At 39.7% G+C, this 15,102-nt stretch overlaps 1 protein-coding gene across 1 annotated transcript in view; it reads left to right on the top strand.

The window, feature by feature from the left end:
* RBPJ (recombination signal binding protein for immunoglobulin kappa J region) overlaps window positions 1-15,102 on the top strand; it is a 40,012-nt gene that overhangs the window by 17,225 nt on the left and 7,685 nt on the right. Inside the window, exons 2-9 of the mRNA XM_066632199.1 lie at window positions 3,366-3,404; window positions 6,786-6,881; window positions 7,492-7,657; window positions 9,832-10,006; window positions 11,405-11,542; window positions 11,683-11,795; window positions 13,194-13,334; window positions 14,198-14,353. Of these exons, the coding sequence (XP_066488296.1) occupies window positions 3,366-3,404; window positions 6,786-6,881; window positions 7,492-7,657; window positions 9,832-10,006; window positions 11,405-11,542; window positions 11,683-11,795; window positions 13,194-13,334; window positions 14,198-14,353 (1,024 nt within the window). The remainder of the gene's footprint in view (window positions 1-3,365; window positions 3,405-6,785; window positions 6,882-7,491; window positions 7,658-9,831; window positions 10,007-11,404; window positions 11,543-11,682; window positions 11,796-13,193; window positions 13,335-14,197; window positions 14,354-15,102) is intronic.

Genomic DNA, 15,102 nt, shown 5'->3' with positions numbered 1-15,102 from the left:
AATTCCTAGACCTCTGTGGAGATACTGAGGATTGAACCTGGAATTTCTGCATACGTAGCAGGCATGCTGCTTTTGAGCGATGCCCCATCTCTTGGACTGTTGGAAGTATTTTAGGACCTGTCTGTTTAGATATACCCGGTAATATAGGTGCACAGGGTAATATAGGTGCACAGGGTAGACGTATAGGTGCTCAGGATAAACTGAGAGAGTGGGGTAGTTTCACTGGCTAAATATTTTTCTGTTCTGTAGCAAGGAGGGTTGCTTTCCTAACCCATTCTCAACGTTTCCGATGAGTGAAGTCTACATGTACAACTTAAAAACTTGTACACATTTGCATTCTGTGTCTTTCTTGTCTGCACACAGATACTTCATGCTGAGCCCTTTTGATAAATAATGCTATCTGTAGACCTTGTGTGTTGAGTTTTTTAGACTTCTCAGCAGCTGGAATGCTTGTAAATGTTTCATTGAACCATTGGCTAGGGATGGATTATTTTCATCCCTGACTTCGACTGAGTTAGATTGTAACAATCAATAGTTACGGAGATCACAGATCGCCGCTTGTCTTTTGTATGTGTGCGTGTATGTGTGTACTGAAATATAAACTATTGGTCTGTGGTAAATATCTTTTGAAAATTATGGTGCATGGAAAATAATGGAACTAAGATGGGAGGTGTATACACATCTCATCTCAAAGCAAGTCAGGTAAAAGTCCATAAACTCTAACATAATATTGATGTTGTAGACTAGAGCAAAGCAGCTGACATTTATGTAGATGGAGCCTTGGACTTTACAATTTGTTTGTATTAAGAAAAAAAGTTAACTGGGTCATGACGGTGGTTATCCTTTTTGCCTTTACAAAGTGCTGTGATGTGACATTTGCCTGCCCATGAACTTCTACTGAAGTGACCCTGAGATGATAGGGTCATAGAAAGGTTAGCACAGTTTAATAGAAATACTAAGTTTTATTATAAACCCAGGTATGTAGCTTTAAAATACTTAAATAAAAAAACTTCTGGTCTGCTTTCTGCTTGTTTGGATAGTATGTAATTGACCTCAATTACATATAACAACGAACTCTTAACTTGAAGCCATGGAGCACAGATGAAAGAAAACCTTTACAAGTAAGAGTCATTTTTAGAAGAAAGGCATTAGAAGAAATCATTTTTACTGAGACAGAAAGCAACAGAGCTGTTTGCAAACTGCCTGTATGTTTTATTTTCTGCAGATTTAGTCACTTCTTTCTCAGACATGGAGATACCCATAATAGTAGGAAATAAAATTAAAAAGAGCCTTGCTAGATCAGGCCAAGGGCCAATCTAGTCCAGCTTCCTGTATCTCACTGTTGCTCACCAGATGCCTCTGTGAGCCCACAAGACAAGAAGATACCTGTATCTTGTTGTTACTCCCTTGCACCTGACATTCAAAGATAGGCTAACTCTAAAAGCTGGAGGTTGTATTAAATTATGGCTTGTAACCTGTGATGGAATTTTCAATTCCATCTCCTTTTCAAGGTATCTAGGCTAGGTAGTATCACAACATCCTGTGGCAAGGAATTCCACAGATTGGTTACACTCTGGATAAAGAAATACTTCATATTGTCTGTTCTAACGCTCCCACCAGTCAATTTTAGTGGATGGTCCCTGGTTCTTGTATTGTGTGAGAGGGAAAATAACTTTCTTCTATCCATTCTATCCATCCTAAGTAGGAGCTCTCTGGCTTTCAGTCAAGGAGAGAAGCAAGAGCTCAAGAGAAGAAGGGAATTGGTGTATTATTTATATAGTGCTATTTGTGTATCTAGCACTTTAAAGTAATGAGAAGACAAATTCTTGTTCCAGTGAGCTCACATTTGACACAAGAGGAGGAGGAAAATGGAAGCAAGCATAAAGTGGAGAAGAATATGAATATACACATATTCACCTACATAGCTTAGATACAGTTTAGGTGAAGGTTGTCTGAATAATCATTGCTCGCAGGAGGGGGGATGAATTGAGTTGCCCTTTTCCTTTGCAAATTTTATAGACCCCTTCCCTTTGGCTGAGGCCAGAGACTTGTGGCATTCCCTTCCTCACACAAGGTCACACATGCATGCTCCCTTATCTTAGATGCAAAAATTTTGTTCCCTGGAAATTCTAATCGGAAATCTTGTTCTGCTCTCTTCATGCCTCATTTAACCACATTGCCCTATTGGTTTACATGGGTTCCTGTTGGCCAAGGGCTGGAGGTTTCACTGAGTCCATTACATCCTGTGGTGAGCCCATATTTGTAAACTGGAACTGGCAGTATGTTTTGTAAAGCCCTGGGGAGAGTAGATACTTGGACTTGACATCATTTTTTGTTTGTTACTGACCTAGGACGCAATCCTAACCAACTTTCCAGCACCAAAGTAAGGGTAATGCAACTCTGAGGTAAGGGAACAAACATTCCCTTACCTTGAAGAGATGTCCGTGACTGCCCCCTAACTGCAGGATGCAGCACATGCCCCATTGGCACAGCTTTGCCAGTGCTGGAAAGTTGGTTAGGATTGCGCCCCATCTAACTTAATGCATTTAAATTATTGAGTCAGGGGCCATTGCAGGATTGGGGGAGGAAGGGAATGTCATCTTTTTTTTCCCTTGCCCTTGCATCTTCAACATGACATTGTCCCCACAGCTTTTATCAGGGACCATCAAACTCCTTCCTCCCCCCCCCCAAGGGAAACAGTCTTTACCATATAACTGTGTGTGAAGTGTGTGAAGACTACCTTCTCAAGGGTTGCATATTTGTTACATGTTTGAATTAACTACATGTTTGCTACATTAGCTACATGTTTGAATTAACATTATGGTCATGCATCTGTGGGTGTTCTGTTTCTGGAACAAATCTGTGGGTCTGGGCACCCATAGCACCAACAACACCACATTTCTCGTGTCCTCAGCTGATTTTTTTTTCTAGCTTCATGCTTTGTTAGTATGGGGGCATTCCCTCATATACATGTTTTATATTGAAAATACTGAATTTTTCCAATAATTTTGTGGATATATTGAATTTTTTTTTCCTCTGGAGCCTCATAGATTTGAAAAGAAACCCATGATGAAACATTCTTAAAAATACAAATTGTAATTGCTGTATCTCAGTATGAACTGAAGTATTGAAGTTTCTTGAGACACACCTGCATTTTAATTGTATTTCAGTAGTAATGTGAATAAATAATTGCCTTCTGTTTCTAGCAAAAAAAGATTTAAAGCCCTGTAAAGTTTATCCTGACATGCACATGTGTGTGTAAAAAAATGTTTTGCTCTTATAAAAACATATTTTTTAAAGGCTTGCAGCACGCCAGTATATGAGCTTGTAAACAAATGACTGTGTTTGTTTTGCTTTGCTTGCAGGAAATTTGGTGAGCGACCTCAACCTAAACGGCTCACCAGGTAAGACTTGGCTATTATATTGATCACTAAGGCATAGTTTGTACAAACAATAGATAAGATGGAAAAAAAACCCTCTTTTTGGATTGTTGCACTTCATATTGCAACTGGAGGTTTAGAAGAGTTCTAGCTTAGCTATCTCAGTTATATGCTAATTTTGTATGTGCAGGGATCCCTCCCCCTTCCAGAAGCATTCGGTCATGCTGTTGACCAACTGCTGTCTGAAGTGGTACAGTCTACGTATGGTGTGTTCATCTCATCTTTTGTTTTTGTATGAACTAGGTGTAACTTTATTGTGCATTTTTGGTTAATGTGAGCTGTCTACCCTTAAAGTATTAAAAAAGTCCAACTAAGAATGTACTATATGGTTGTAATATGAAAAGAGGGATGAAGTCAAGGAATTAAATGGTACAATAGGGTATCACTTCTGACTTTTTCAGTGGGTCTTTTTTCAACTTAACTGTCACATTTATTTGTTGAAAATATGTCTAGGTGACTTTTGCAATACTCAGAGTGATAAATGACATTTAAAATCAGCACAATATGATAAAATTGTAAAACAAAACATCTATAAGCTACTAAATTAGCCAAATGTTTGCCAAAATTACATCTTACCACTCTTATTGAAACCAGCCAAATAGATAGGCCTTTTCCCCATCTCTAAAGGCCAGTCATTCCATAATCCAAGGCCCAGAGTGGAAAAAGCCTTGTTTCTAGCCATTGCAGTTCTAACCTATTGCATTGAGGATGTATAAAGCAGGGTTTGTTTTTAGCACATAGGAGGAGTTACTGACGAACACACAGAGCATTGGCTGTTTTTTCTGCACTTATGTAATTGAAATTCTAATCTTCCAAGAACTGAGAAACTTAATTATACTGGTTCTCCTAGGCCAGTTCAACCCTCGTCATCCGACAATGTGCTCACTGGCAATGAGAATGATAGTTTTAAAAATTTCTGAATTTATCATTAAGTTGGACAGTAAATACCCATTTTTAAAACTCCAGCTACTGCTCTATTCTTAGTGTTGCTGAAATACTCAGTCGTCCCCCCTTTCTGTTTGCTATATGTTAAAGCTGTAACAAATGGCTGATCACAAATTCATATTTCAGACACTAGCCTCTAATATCGACAATGGGCAAGAGTTCTGCTAGTGAATTACTCGCATCCAGAATTTAAATCCTGCAGTAAAAGATACCACATACAGGAAAAAGTTTCTCATCTGTAACTTTAGATTCTAAATCACTTCTCCTGTTTTGGCTTGAATTAATGCATTTCAAAAAAACCTGTTTTGGACAAATGCCACATGTGTTCTTTTAATGGTATCTTCTAGTGATGTAACATTAAATCTGTAAACTAAGTAGTTTGACATTTTCAGGATTGTATAAAGTATGAATACTCCTTCTAGCTTACCCCCCCCCCCCAATAGCCTACTTTAGTAGGCTATTTGAAAAGGAAGATTTAGCTTTTGAACATAAATAGTGGATATTGCATTAATCATGTTACTAGCTAATGCTTTGCAGGCAGGCAAAACTTTACGGGTGTGTGTCTTTAGAATTGGACCATTGGTCCAACTAGCTTACTTCTATCTATTGCAAGCAGCAACTGTTCTCCAATGGCTTGGGAAGAAGTTTGCCTAGCTTGGCTACCTAAGATTCAGCTGAATTGGTGTGTGTGTGTATTCTCCACCATTTTGTTTAGCCCTGAATGTTCCAGAGAAAACAACATGTGAGGAGGACCTTCATTTTTGTTGGTACCCCATGAAAGTCTGTTTCTTAGTGGAGGTGGGGAATGTCTTACTAGTGGGTGGTGATGATAGGCATCAGTGGTGTAGCTAGGGCATCTGGCATCCAGCACCCTTAAATTTTAACACTCCCTTACACCTCATTGGGCCTCAGAAGCCCTCCCCTGGAGACCTTAAAAAGGCACTTTTCACTTTAAACTAAAGCTTTCTAAGGGCATACATTACCTCCCAGGGCCTCAGAAGGCCTCTGAAAGGCATACCCCTTGGCACCCCGTCAAGGCATAGTTCCTCAGTCAGTGGACCCCCCCCCGGCCCGCCCTCAGCTACACCGGTAGTGGCCTTCTCTCTTACTTAACATTGGAACTGCCACCTCTTGACACTGGGGCGGTAGTGATGAAATTGCTGTTTCTGTGCTGGACACCCAGCTAGTGTTCCCAGAGCACGCCAGCATGTCATGACTGTGTGATGTCCTGGTGTACTCTGGAAGAAGATGGCACCGAGCAGATAAGCTACAGCATTTCAAATATTAAGCAGGAGAGACGTTTGCTGCTTCTGCTGGTAGGCCCACCAGTTCTCTGAAATGGCCAGCATTTTCACCAATTCTTAGCAGCTCTTTTTGGTGTTTTTTTTTGGGGGGGGGGGAGGACTGCAATTAGCCCCACAAAATTGGTGATAATGCTGGCTGCCAAAAATTGGTGCAGCATTAATCTGAGATCCTTTTTAATTGGATATGTCTGGACTGAACCTGGGAGCTGGAATCTATGTGTACATGATTTGTTCTATTGCTATCATAGGATGAGTGTGCATGTGGAAAACTATTTCCTTATATACCACAGTCAACATAGATTTGTATTTATTGCCAAATACTAATGAAGTTCAGTGATCAGAAAGACTATTCTAGTTTGAAGTAGGAAGTAACAATTAGTTTAGTTTAAAGGTCTGTTGGCCAATTCTGTTAATAATCTGTATTTTATTGAAAGAAAAAAAAGGCCACATCCTGTTGTCAGTATCTTGTGAGGTTATTCAGAGAAAGCAGGTTTAGCTCAACTTCCATACTTTCTTTGGTTGTCAGATTCCTTTTTTGTGTTGTTTGTAGATGAACATCATAAAACCTTTCCTTGTGGCTGATGTCACAGGATCAAGTTCATGGCCTGTACTTATTCTTGACCATCAGCTCTCAACTGTGGTGTATGCTCTTTAAAAGCAAACACAGAGAAAATCTTTGTCTAAGTCTCATAATTTAATTATTATGAATGTGACTTAAAATGAACATACTTATGACAGCACCCTTCCATGTTCAAATTGCATTGGCTCAGTGGACACCTAAGAATTGTACTTTCGCCCACAAACAAGTCCACAGACAAATGTCACTTTCCTACTATCAAGTCTGAGGTAATCTGTAATCAGCATTCAGTAAGAATGACCAACCAAGCACCTTAGAGGAGACTAGGCTGTAAAATATATTGTGGTCTGAGCATTTGGGCTTTTTATTCCAAAATATTTCTGAAGTTAGTCACTTTGGCTGGATATTTAAGTGTGTGAATTCTTCTTAGATTTGTTCTCCCAACCTCAGTTGTACTTTTTTAAAATGATGGGCATTTCTAGTAACAAATGTTTGTGTGTGTGTGTGTTTTTCTTATAGAGAAGCTATGAGAAATTATTTAAAGGAGCGTGGTGATCAAACAGTCCTAATTCTTCATGCAAAAGTTGCACAGAAATCCTATGGAAATGAAAAGAGGTAAGGAATGCCACTGTCATTTTAAAGGAATTGTGCACTTTGTGGTGTTTTTGCAGTTGTAGGAAAAATGTCATCTTTGAAGCAACCCTTGGATTTTTGCTACCCTGAAAGTTTAGGCAACCTAATTTTCTCTTGATTTCTGAAGTATTGTTTGTCAGACAGTATTAAACATTATGTAAAATAATAATTTCTTCAAGATTCTATGCAATGTAACTTTAGTTCCAGGTGTCTCTAAAAATCCATGCTTAAGCCATTTCTGTCCAACATTGCATATATGCAACAGAGACCAAATGTGTGCACCTGTGCGCCAGGCAAAAATGTCCATGGTTCCAATTTGTCTGTAACCTGCTTCTAATGCTTTGTCTCGAGCGCCATCTAGTGTCCACATTATATGGCTTCCATTCATAGCTTAGACATTACTCATCTGAGAATGAGAGAGAAAATATTTTCAAATCTCCTGCCTTCACATAGTTTATATAGGTTACAAATATCTAGCATTTCTTTATGTACCCCCCCCCCAAAAATATAGGGTATATAGAGCATAGAACACGGCTGAACAAAAAGCATGAAATATGATCTATTATATGATCAATCTAATCTTCACATTCAGGTTTTTTTGCCCTCCACCATGTGTCTACCTTATGGGGAGTGGATGGAAGAAAAAAAAAGAACAGATGGAACGGGATGGTTGCTCTGAACAAGAGTCCCAGCCATGCGCCTTTATTGGAATAGGAAATAGTGAGCAAGAAATGCAGCAGCTGAACCTAGAAGGAAAGGTAAGTTCAGCAGAACTGTGCATTTTATAGGCAAGTGTCCAGGTGTATCGAGGACCATCTAAGTTATTTTAAAATATGATTTCTGTATTTAAATAAAAATAACTTGCGCAAAAATGAGATGGGAAAGAGTAATTCTCTGATCCAGTGAGAGGTTGAAGCATTGAATTGGACAGATCTCTAAATATTATTCTGTGCTTGAAGCAAGTCACTATCTTAGCACTTCCTTCTTTGTAAAGTGGCAGTTATTGGCCTTGCTTTTAACATTTCCAGGGTATAAAGATGTGTGGCTATGACAAGTGCTTGTGCAGATCCTGATTTGTTGAAAGCATTGCCTGAAAATCTCCATATGTGCCTCTAAATCTTAGAGCGTGAATTTTTTTTTTCAAATTAGCTTGATTATTATAAGAATTCTATGTTTAGCTACCTCTAAAACCATTCTAAATACTACTATTTTAGACAGGAATGCAGCTGAACATGCTGTACTGTGGTTTATTTAAAAAAAATAAGGATGTTGCTTTTATCAGTTGGGGAATCAGTAGCAATAAATATATGGAATTCTTTAAGAGTTAGGGTAATATGATTTCCTTATGCTTTTGAAAGGTCAGCAGACTACAAGACTATATGAAAAAATACTTGGTTGATGTATGCGTAACAAGGAATGGTGAGGAAACTATTCAGTAAACTGTTCAAACAAGGCCAAGAACTAGAATGCTGCAAAGATTGAGCAGTATGCTCTGATGCTGCTTGTTGCTCCTGCCAGTTTGTTTTTCTGTTTGTTTTTGAAGCAGTTGTGTTAACACACATGCTCTGGCAATATATGCATGTGCAGGGGCTCGTAAATGTACAGTGCATGTCTAGGGATCTGCTCCAAAGGAGAGATGGAAGTTGGTTGAAATGACTCTCTCAATTATGTTCCAGTTTACATCTTCATTCGTATTCTCTTCCTCTAAAAAGGAAGGGACACTTCGCTTTATAAAAGGGTAAGAGGGGAATGGGATCAAAGCCTAAAATAGATCAAAATGAGAAAAGAAAACAATGCTTGTTTGACCTACCCCTATCTCTAATCCAGGGGTGTCCAAACATTTTGGCAGGAGGGCCACATCATCTCTCCGACACTGTGTCGGGGGCTGGGGAAAAAATAATTAATTTACATTTAAAATTTGAATAAATTTACAGAAATGAATTTATTAGAGATGGGGCTTATATGAATGAAGGTCTTGCAGTAGCTCAAGGCCTATAAAAGGCCTTGCACAAAGCAAGGCCAGCCTTTCCTTCTCTGCCACTGCTGCATCACAGATGTGAAACAGCAAGTAGTGGAGGGAGCCCTCATCCCACAGCTCAGGTGAGAGGTCAAACAGTTGTCCTCATGCTAAGAGCAGTTGCATCAGGTCAGCATGCGCTCCAGCAAGTCTCTGGAGGGCAAGAGGCTCAATGGAGACTGGGGGCTCCCCAAGGGCCTGATTGGGAGCCCCTGAGGGCTGCATGTGGCCCTGGGCCAGCGTTTGGGCACCCCTGCTCTAATCCAATGGGAAATTATAAATATACCATGAGTCATGCTTGGAGAAGGGAATTGCCACTTGATTGAAAGAGGCACCCCAGTTTTTTCTAGCCTTGCTATAGCTGTGGTGTGTACATAACTACCCAGTTGAAGTCCTGCCATCTTTAGAGGAATAGATTGAGTGATGTAGGAGATAAATCACATTCAAAGAGACAGCATTTTTCTCAGTTCACTCATTATTTTCTTTCCAGCATGAAAGATGTAAGCACCTGAGACTCATAGCAGGTTGAGAGCACTCCCTAGAATGAATTAGCTTGAATGGAATAGTCATGATTGTTTGCTCAGTAACTTCTTCAGTAATGCAGTATACTTTTAATTTAAATGTTCCTTCCAATATAGCTGCCAAGAAAGCCTATTGGCAGGGTGGTGTGGAAAAAAAAATACAGAGGGAAATGAATTGCAATTTGATTGAAAACTCCAGGGAGAAGATTGTAGGCTAGTATTATGCTTTGCATTCTAGTATAATTCTAATTACATTCTGATGTATAAGTATCTTAGAAAAATTTCCCTCATTGATCTTTATTACTGGAATCTTCTGATGGGCTGATACAGAATGACATATATTTGGGTTTCATTGGAGGAGAAATTGTTATTTTTAATCTGTTCTTGTCAACAGAACTATTGCACAGCTAAAACCTTGTACATATCCGATTCTGACAAGCGAAAGCACTTCATGTTATCGGTAAAAATGTTCTATGGCAATAGCGATGATATTGGCGTGTTCCTCAGTAAACGGATCAAAGTAATCTCCAAACCTTCTAAAAAGAAACAGTCGCTGAAAAATGCAGACTGTAAGTATTGACTTTCAAGTCTTGTCTCTGTACAGAATGTCAACTTTACATGTCATAATTTTAACAAGAATAAAAAATGCCTTTAGTCTGGGGCATAAAGCACCATACAATTGCATCAGTGACACTTTTTCCCTTGTTAAAAGAGATTTCACCTTCAGCTGCTGCTACAACATTGTCAAAATTAAAGGCTGAAACAGACAAGCAGAAGCCATGCATGCTTGTTCCTGGTTTGTACCTTTCCAGACTACAGTGAGAAATGGATGTTTGAATGCTTTCCCCCATAAAATATTTATGCGCATACACAACTGCACAAGGAAAGTTCAAGGCTAGTCTTGTTTTCCTTGGCATTCTAGTTTTGTGTGTGGGGGGAGAATTGGGAGGGAGGGGAGAGGAGAACATTGGATCTCTTACCTGGTCTGAAATGGTGCATCATGATAACATGCATCATGATCTCATGGAGCTTTGGGTTTTTTTCTTCCTTCAGTTCCAGCATAGAAGAAGCAAAAAAGCAGAACCACTATGCTTTTTAATACAGTATATTTACTTATCACCTATATTTTACATACCACCTTTTTGTTGAAACGTTTAAGGCAGGTTACATTTCATCATAACTTCTGTTCCAAGATATTTGGTACTATAGGAAAGGGAAAGCAGAGGAATATAAATAAAGTACCATAACATTCTTGCTGTTACATAACAACCAGGGGTAGCAAAAAAGGGCAATTGGTTTCAGCCAGGCCTGTGGACATCTGAATCTATTCTCGCATTCGTTAAAGTGGGATAGAAATAAATTCCAGGTCATACAATGCAAAACATTGTAACATACTGTTACATTTCTATCTTGGTTGATCCCAGATGCTGTGAGAAAAGAGCTAGGAAAAGCTGCACATAGGAGTTTTTAACAGTGCTGTTTAAGGGAAATGAAGAGTGAAACTTTCAGAGGATAGTTGAACAGGATTCTTGGTTTACATTCTATGCTATTGGGCATTTCAATAAGATGTCAAGTGTGTTGAACTCTGAATGGCAATCAGTTTTCAAGTTCCCTACCATGATGAACAGCAGATTATTTTTTTACATAGTATTGTCTATGTTTGGATTGCTTTATGTGGAGTGAAAGGAAAATAGAACACAGTTCCTTGTCCTGAAGGTCCATAGTTAAAAAAATGTGGCTGTTTTGGGAATCTGTTGCTATAACCACATGCAAAGGATTTTTATTTGTGTTTTGTTTCAAGAAGCATTAACTACAAGTTTTAAGAGCAGCTTGCCATCTGGCCAAGGAGTACATAGGTTTTTTGCATTTTTTAAGAGGCTTCTTCTCTGAATTTGAGACTTTTTATCTCTAGGTGATGCTTATTCTGTTCTGAAAGCTGGAATATTAAAACTTTTTTTTTCTTGCAGTATGCATTGCATCAGGGACAAAAGTGGCACTATTTAATAGACTTCGGTCACAAACAGTTAGCACCAGATACTTGCATGTAGAAGGAGGAAATTTCCATGCCAGCTCACAGCAGTGGGGAGCGTTTTACATTCATCTCTGTAAGTAAATTGTAAACTATTGCAAATCCATAGGTTTAGTTCTGCTATCTGCATGAAAAAAACATAGCTGCATGATTGTTTTTGGAATTCAGTATGAAGATGGGTATTGTAACATATTGAAAACTTTCTTTTCTGTTCAGTGGATGATGATGAATCGGAAGGAGAAGAATTCACAGTCCGAGATGGCTACATTCATTACGGGCAGACGGTCAAACTTGTTTGTTCAGTTACTGGCATGGCACTCCCAAGACTGGTATATTTAACTCACTCGGTGCAACACTTCCCTTCTAATCATTTATTTTAAGAGAGATACTTACCTTATTAAAGAATAGTGATCCCAGGAATATTGGATTTGTTTTGCTTGGTAATGTAACTCCGAGAACTAGTAAACTGTTCGTGTCTGTTGCTGCTGTTAGATTGGGTAATGCTTTTCTATATGTTGATTCACAGTTCTGCATAAGAGAGATCAGCATACAATAGTAGAGGGCACTGTTTAAAAGTTCAAATGGGTTGTGAACTAGGCAACCTCAATTATTACTACTATTGTAGAATTTATGTATACTGCTTTTCAACAAGGTCACAAAAGAGTTAGCATAGCAAAGATGTGAAAAAAGTTTCCTGTCCCAAAGGGTACAGTTAGTGCACATGTGTGTGCACACACATAAAAAAAGCCATAAGGGTGACTCTAGTGACTGCCTTTTCAATAGTGAACCACAATTTAAAGACGCCTCTTTGCCTTCTTAACAGGGGTTAGTGTTAAAACCTTGTCTCTGCTATGAACCAAATGCAAGCTATAACTCAGTAGTAAGGTGCGTGATTCTCATGCAGAAGGCCCCAGGTTCAATCTCTTGTATCTCCTGGCAGATTAAAATAAAAATAAAGTCCTGTTTGAAACCCTGAAGAGTCGCTGTAAATTTTTGTCAACAGTACTGAGCTAGATGGACCAGTGGTCTGGTACAGTAGAAGGTAATCACCGGGTTACATTTCAAGTTCAGCCCAATCGGCAATACAGAATAATGTTGGTCCACCTTACAAGACTATTGTAGATATTACTGTTATAATGTATGTGGAGCACTTTGAAAGTCTTAAAGAGATATTGAAATTCCAAGTCTGAAAGCTTCAGATAAACACAGATGTTGTATTAAGGCACACCAACAGGAATATGCGCTGAATGCCTCTGACAGTTCAGGTCAAGAATCCCTCAGCGTCTATACCAGCAGTTTCCAAACAGTGGAAAGGCTTTCCCGGCATGATTGACGCTTACTGTTACAACAGGAAGCCATTGTTCCCCACCAACAATCTCCCCCCAAACTGAGCTCCAGCCTGCTGTGCCTATCCAGAAATCTGGGCACAGTGGCTGCTGGTGTGATGGAACCTGGAAGCAGCGAACCAGAGCTCGATTTGGGGGGAGATTGGCTGTGGGGAAGGACAGCTTCCCCATGGAATAGTAAGCGCCATTCACGTGGGGGAGGGAAAATGCAGGGTGTCAGATCCAGCCTGCAGGACAGGGTCTGGAGAGCCCTGTTCTATACTGACCCCAAATATATTTATTGCATCGTATACTGAAAACTAGCAGTGGTAAACTCATACATTTCAATGCAAATACAGTATGTTTGAATTCTAAGTGTATTTGCTTGTGTTTCATTCATAGATAATTCGGAAAGTGGACAAACAGACAGCGTTACTAGATGCAGATGATCCTGTGTCGCAGCTCCACAAGTGTGCATTTTACCTTAAAGATACTGAACGAATGTACTTGTGCCTTTCCCAGGAGAGAATTATTCAGTTTCAAGTGAGTTATTTGACAGACCATTAACATTACAACAATTCGTAGCTAGGGAATAGAGTGCACGATGCTTAAGCTCCTGACCAGGAATAATTGAAACTGCTTCTCTTGTCTACAATACTGTCATTGCAGGGAGCATGGCAGCAGGCATAGGCAGTTTTTGGATCCTAGATCTGTCAAGGGTGTGTGCAGTTATGAGAAGACCAAGAGTGGATATGTGTTTGAACAGCTCTTTGTATCATCATACTGTTTCATGGTAGATAGAGTCCTCCGTTTGATAACACTCAGTTCATTTCAGGCTCTTTGAACTATTTCAGAAGTAGTTGTAGAAAGGTTTTTGTATAATATGACTAATTCTACTGCCTGAAGGTACCAGGGTAATACAGGGCTGTATTGGATTAGAAGCTGCTCTAGCTGTCTAGATGATACGTGGATGATTTGGGATCCTGATTGGGAAAAGCCTGCTGAAGTGAACATTGGGGAGATGGTGTAAACTGCTGTGATTCCACATTAGGTCTAATCTTTAACGTACAGTACAACACAATGCTTGACAGTCTAATTTTGGGGACTGTGAAAGGCAGTTGAGGGTACTGTAAATCCGAATGTTTTGTTGAGGACCCTAGCCTGCTAATCCTGTAGCAGAGTGAACCAAAGTAAGTGTTTGTGTAATGAGTGGGACATTGAAGTGAGCAATATCTTCCACCTTCCACCTTCCAAAAGACCACCAAAGGCTTCCTGACACTGGCAATATGTTATATTTGTTAGTTTGGAAAATTTACATATTCATCACATTAAAACAAAGTTGTATTTTTTACATGAGGCATTGTCAACATTTGATCAAAATTCTGATATTTTTTTTTCTTGAAAAGGCCACTCCATGTCCTAAAGAACCAAATAAAGAGATGATTAATGATGGAGCTTCTTGGACAATCATTAGCACAGATAAGGCAGAGTATACGTTTTATGAGGGAATGGGACCGGTCCATGCTCCAGTAACGCCTGTGCCTGTTGTGGAAAGTCTTCAAGTAAGTGATTTCTTTGTGTGTGCTTCTATTTTATGTGTTCCTTAACCCAGTGATTCTCAAATTCCAAGGGAGTTTGAGCCTTGCAGTAAGTCCTTGTGGAGGATGGGGGAGGCAGCAACATGATCGCCAGGATCGCATCGCTGTGAAGGAGTGCAGGGACTTGCTGGGCTCACCGGAGCCTCCTGCAGCCTCCCGGAGGTGTGGGGAGCCCCGCTCCAGCCTCCGCAAGGCCCCCCCCCAAAGTGCACTGTCTGGAAAATATCGATTGTGACCCACTTCCAGTTTCTCAGTTGCATAGGATAATACAATATGTTCCCTAGTGTCTTTTGCATTGTTTTTATGTAGATGTAATTTAGATATATTTAACACAGCCACAAACAGGTAAAAATTACTTACACACACAAGTCAGTTCTTGTTATCCACTGAGGTTAGGTTCCTGGAAAGCTTAGTGGATACCCAGTTAGCAGATATTGAATACTTGAGCCTATGGAAAAAATAGGCTCAATAGGTCACCTAGGTTCTAGGTGATGATCTTCACTATACACTCTTATGAACCTGAATCTTAGCTTGAAGTCTGTGGGGCTGGGTGATAGTGAGGTCTCATCAATATCTCCAACATCTGATGCTTCCTCCTCCTTGCTGGCTATCCCTCAACTCATTGAAGGTTGCTGGCTTAACAGTGGGGAGGGGTTTGTTTCACCCGTCTTCCTCCTCCACCTGTTTCTTGGCTACCTCCCTGGGCTTGCCCC

Source organism: Tiliqua scincoides, chromosome 6, assembly GCF_035046505.1.
Source record: "Tiliqua scincoides isolate rTilSci1 chromosome 6, rTilSci1.hap2, whole genome shotgun sequence".
NCBI classification, from domain to species: Eukaryota; Metazoa; Chordata; class Lepidosauria; order Squamata; family Scincidae; genus Tiliqua; species Tiliqua scincoides.
Note: the sequence above shows the minus strand (reverse complement) of the source record. Positions and strands in the feature narration are given on the sequence as shown.